We start from the raw sequence: 5363 nt of genomic DNA, 5'->3' as shown, positions 1-5363 counted from the left end.
ACATGTTGTACATGTATTTATTTATTTATTTATTTATTTATTTATTTATTTATTTATTTATTTGTTTGTTTGTTTGTTTGTTTCCATATGCAGTGTATATTACAACTGACTAGTTTATTAACCTTTCTATTAAGTCAGATGAAACTTTTAGGGGAAAGAAAGAACAACTGTAAATCTCAGATATGGAACACTGCTAAAAGAACCATGATGGTGCAGTGGTTAGAATGCAGTCCTGCAGGGCTAACTTTAAAGCTCACTCCAGGAGTTCGATTCTGAGCAGTTCAAGGTTGACTCAGCCTTCCATCCTTCTGAGGGGGATTTTTTTTTTTTTTACATTTTCAGTAAAATGAGGACCCAGATTGTTGGGGGAAATATGCTGACTCTGTAAACTGCTTAGAAAGGATTGTAAAGCATTGTAAAGTGGTACATAAGTCTAAGTGCTATTGCTATTGCTATTTTGTTGTTTTCAGTTGCTAAGTTATGTCCAACTTCTCGCAACCCCATGACCACAGTGCGCCAGGCCCCACTGTTCCCCACTGTTTCCCAGAGGTTGCCCAAATTCATGTTCATTACATCAATACCACTATCTAGCCATCTCATTCTCTGCCATCTCCTTCTTCTTTATCCTTCAATCTTTTCCAATATCAGGGTTTTTTCCAAGTAGTCCTTTCTTCTCATTTGGCCAAAGTATTTGAGTTTCAGCTTCAGTATCTGTCCTTCTAAAGAACAGTCAAGGTTGACTTCCTTCAAGTTTGACCGATTTGAACTCATTTAAGCTCAAAGGACTTTTTCTTTTCTAGTCTCTCTCTCATTCCTGATTTCAGTTGCACCACTTTCTGAGAAGTGTGTCATTTAATAACTCTGCTGGTGAAAAAGTTTCTTTTGATGAAAATGGTTCATTAATAGCAGGATTGGATTTTATCAACTGGGTTACATTCCCAAACCAAACCTTCCAGAGAGTTAGAATTGGCAAAATAGAGCCCATGGCTTCTCCCAAAGAAGACTTCACCATTCATGTGGAAGAAATTCAGTGGCCCAGCCAATTCAACCAGGTAAGATGCACATGCAATCCTGCCGTATAGCTTTAAGAAAGTGGAAAAGTGCTCATCAAGAGAATGCAAGAATCATCCAATACTCATTGTGGCCTAATTCTAATTTCTAAATTATTAATTAAATTTATATGTCACCTGACTCTCAGTGATATATGGTAGTCAGAATCAGAAATATTCACAGCTGTCTAAGAAGCAACTTATTCCGAACTGTTTCAATTCTGAAGCATGGATTAGGACAGGGGTCAGCAACCTATGGCTCCGGAGCTGCATGTGATTCTTTGGGCCCTCTGCTGTGGCTTCCTGTCAGGTGATCCCAACACTGGCTGGCCCCGCCCCTCACCCTCCCCTCCCAGTCACTCCTCGCCTGGCCTGAGAAGGTAAGGGCAATGGTGGGGGATGGAGAAGCAGCCAGGGCAGAGACAAGAGATAAAGAGAGAGAAGGAGAGAGTGGGGGAGAGAGGGAGGGAGGAGAGAGAGAGAGATGTCAAAAGGATGTTGTGGTTCCTGGTGTTTTTTAACAACTGGTTCTCTGCCCTAATGACCGGCTGGGTAAGTGTGGCTAGGAGGTCATGTGACCGGTGGAAGTGAGTGACATCGAGTTGGCCACACCCACCCAGGTTTTGTAGCTCCCGGTGTTTTCCTGGTCCAAATGGCTCTTTGAGTATTTAAGGTTGAAGAGCCTTGGTAGTACAGGGGTTTAAGGCACCCTGTTATTAAGCTGGTTATTAAGACCAGCTGCCTGCAATTACTGCAGGGTTCGAATCTCGCCAAGGCTCAAGGTTGACTCAGCCTTCCATCCTTTCTAAGGTAGGTGAAATGAGGACCCAGTTTGTGGGGGCAATAAGCTGACTTTGTATAAATATACAAAAGGATGAAGGCTATTGCTGAGCACATTGTAAGCCGCCCTGAGTCTTCGGAGAAGGGCGGCATATAAATCAAATTAAAAAAAAAAAAAAAAAGGTTGCAGACCCCTGGATTAGGAAAAATAAACTGGATTCTGTACTGCTTTTTCCTTGGTTCTGGGACAGTAGAAATGTATGGGTTTTTAATTTATTTTCCTTTATCTGAACACAATGCAATTTTCAGAAGAATCAGAACAGAATGAAGAGGTGATCAAAGTTAAAGTTTGCAGTTTAGTTGCAATTTATGCAGAGGTGGTATTCAGCAGGTTCTGACCAGTTCTGGAGAACTGGTAGCGGAAATTTTGAGTAGTTCAGAGAACTGGTAAATACCACCTCTGACTGGCCCCATCCCATCTATTCTCTGTCTCCCGAGTCCCAGCTGATCGGGAGGAAATGGGAATTTTGCATTAACAAAATGCAACCCCCTGGAGTGGGGAGGGAATGGAGATTTTACAGTATTCTTACCCTGCTATGGCCACCAAGCCATGCCCACCAAGCCACACCATGCCCACCAAGCCACACCCAGAGAACCGATAGTAAAAATTTTTGAATCCCACCACTGAATGTATGTATTTGTTAAAAGGGATCATCACTTTTAGGTTGGGCTCAAATTTTGATGACTTCTGGAAGCATTCACATTCATTCAAGATTCTAGGTGAAGAGTGTAATACATGTCAGACCCTCAAAATAATGTTATTCCATTCTATTTAGAGATGAAGCATATGTCAGTTCAAACAAATGTGATATACTGTATCATTGTGATATATTTCTCATTCTTCAACAGACAAAGCCTCTTTCTCTATGTAATGATGTGTGTCAGCTGGGGACTAGTAAGGCAAAGAAAGAAGGAAAACCATTTTGTTGTTATGATTGTTTTCCATGTCCAGAAGGGAAAATTGCTGATCAGAAAGGTAAGAAATCCTGGATAAAGATTCTTAAGAGGACAGTAGATCAAATAATCTGTTTTTTTTTTTTTTGCAGGTGTTGCTAGTCACGGATGATGTTATCTAGTTTGGGTAATGAAACATTTTCAAGAAAACAACCAAACCAAGGATTGGTTCTAACCTGAGCTACAAATATTCTCCTTTATTGCAAATAATCCGTATATGGTACAATATTTTCTGACTTGTCTATATAAAATCTTTTTCAGTTTTACAAAGTTTTTTAAATTTGGTTTGCTGGGCATGCTCTTCTCCATGTTTTACTTTATGTATACCATAGCTTTTATAAACAAAAAAGGAGGTTTAAAGAATGTTTGTACTTATCCAGTAATAATTTCAGTTATTCTCATTCTCTCTCTCTCTCTCTTTCTCTATGTCTCTCTCTGTCTGTCTCTCTCTCTTTCTCTCTCTCTTTCTTTCTCTCCCTTCCTCTTTTGCTCCCTCCCTCCCTCCCTCCCTCTTTGTCTTTCTCTCTGTCTCTCTCTGTCTGTCTCTGTCTGTCTCTGTCTGTCTGTCTCTCTCTCTATCTGTCTCACTCTCTTTCTCTCTCTCCGTCCCTTTCTTTCTCTCTCTCTTTCTCTTCTATTCTAGAAATGTAGAGATTCAGTAAGTTAACTCACCCATATATGCTTGATTTGTGGCTTTTGATACATCATTCTAGTTCTACAAAACCAAAATAATTTAGAAAATCATACATTTAATGTAATAAAAAAACATACTTTGAATATTATATAATATTGCAGCAACAGCACAAGAATGACTCCAAGAGCCACCTTCATCCTTATTGCCACATATTAGACACATTCATTGTGAAAAATTGGGGAATATTTACAGAAAACCATGCTATATTTTTAGTACATTCCTTCACTGAAATACTTAATTCATCAAAATATATTAGTTTCATAAGATGGAAAATCAGATTGCATATTTCAGATATGGATGCCTGCATTCAATGTCCAGATGATCATTATCCAAGCCCTACCCAGGATTCATGCATTCCAAAGAAGAAAACCTACTTGTCCTATGGAGAAACCTTGGGGAGAACTTTGGCTAGCTTTGCTCTTTGCTCTACTTGTCTCTCTGCTTTCATCCTGGTCATCTTTGTTAAATACCATGATACTCCCATTGTCAAAGCCAACAACCGGAACTTGACCTATGCACTTTCCTTCTCCTTCCTCTGTGCTCTCCTCTTCATTGGTCACCCAGAGAAGCTGACCTGCCTTGTTCAACAAACTGCATTTGGCACCATCTTCTCAGCAGCGATCTCTTGCATCTTGGCCAAAACCATCATGGTTGTTCTTGCATTTACTGCTATCAAGCCAGGGTCCAGGATAAAGAAATGGGTGGGCAAAAGATTGGCCAACTCCATCGTTCTTTCCTCCTCACTAATTCAAGTCATCATTTGTACTGTGTGGCTGGTCAACTTTCCCCCATTTCCAGATGTTGACATGCATTCAATGGAAGAAGAAATTATTGTAGAGTGCAATGAAGGTTCAGCTTTCATGTTCTATTGTGTTTTGGGATTTATGGGTTTCCTGGCCATTGTCAGCTTTGTAGTGGCTTTTCTGGCCAGGAGATTGCCTGACACGTTTAATGAAGCTAAGTTTATTACCTTTAGCATGTTGCTGTTTTGCAGTGTTTGGATATCTTTTGTTCCAACTTACCTGAACATCAAGGGAAAGTACATGGTATCTGTGGAAGTCTTTTCCATTTTGGCCTCCAGTTTAGGAATTCTGGGTTGCATCTTTTCCCCCAAATGCTACATAATTTTGCTGAAGCCAAATCTTAATACAAGAGAACAGCTAACAAGAAAAATAAAATAATATCTAACACCCAAATCTAAAATAATGTACATTTATTCAAAGGAACACTATGGGAAAAAAGCTTGTGTGTGAAGATTTGAAGTTGATGGGCATTTTCTCTGTTTTTAACCCCTTTACTAATGTTGTTGTATCTTTTGATGTCTTTATGTAAAAGCTGGCTCTTCAGCTATGACATGGGTGTCAAACTCTCCACGTCACATTGCTGTCACACGACGTTTCGTGACATTTTCACGCAGCTGGGGTGGGCGTGGCCTATGCGTGACACAGCCAGCCTAAGGGGCAACAGTTTGACACCCCTGACCTATTGTGTCTTCTGCAGCATTTTTTGTAATTTTCCATAGGACAATAACATAATTACTGTGTAGCCTACCAACTATTCTAGGAAGTACTGCTGACTTTAAATGTTTATAAAATTGTCCCATATCAGGGCAAGCAAAATAGGGATAGAGCTATTTTATACACTTAATAAGGAAAATTCAACTGCAAAAGTTCTGACCACAGAATGTTTAGCATTTCTATTAAGAACCGGTCCGAACCAGCTGAATACCACCTCTGTTCTTTCCCAATACCATTAAAACACAAACACAATCACACCCATCTATCAGACAGATAAATGTCCTTCATGTACAGAATCTCCCCTTCTTT

The 5363-nt window shown here is 39.8% G+C and overlaps 1 protein-coding gene across 1 annotated transcript; it reads left to right on the top strand.

The window, feature by feature from the left end:
* The first annotated feature begins 983 nt into the window (after positions 1-983).
* On the top strand, positions 984-4718 carry LOC139317645 (vomeronasal type-2 receptor 26-like). Its single transcript, XM_070944730.1, has 3 exons — positions 984-1052; positions 2739-2865; positions 3829-4718. Exons 1-3 carry the CDS (start codon positions 984-986, stop codon positions 4716-4718), a joined length of 1086 nt encoding a protein of 361 aa, XP_070800831.1.
* The last annotated feature ends 645 nt before the right edge of the window (positions 4719-5363 follow it).

This window comes from Pituophis catenifer, unplaced genomic scaffold (assembly GCF_029215685.1).
Source record: "Pituophis catenifer annectens isolate HBS135680 unplaced genomic scaffold, rPitCat1.0.hap2 SCAF_5, whole genome shotgun sequence".
NCBI lineage: Eukaryota > Metazoa > Chordata > Lepidosauria > Squamata > Colubridae > Pituophis > Pituophis catenifer.
The sequence above is the reverse complement of the archived record's forward strand: the minus strand, read 5'-3'. Positions and strand labels throughout refer to the sequence as shown.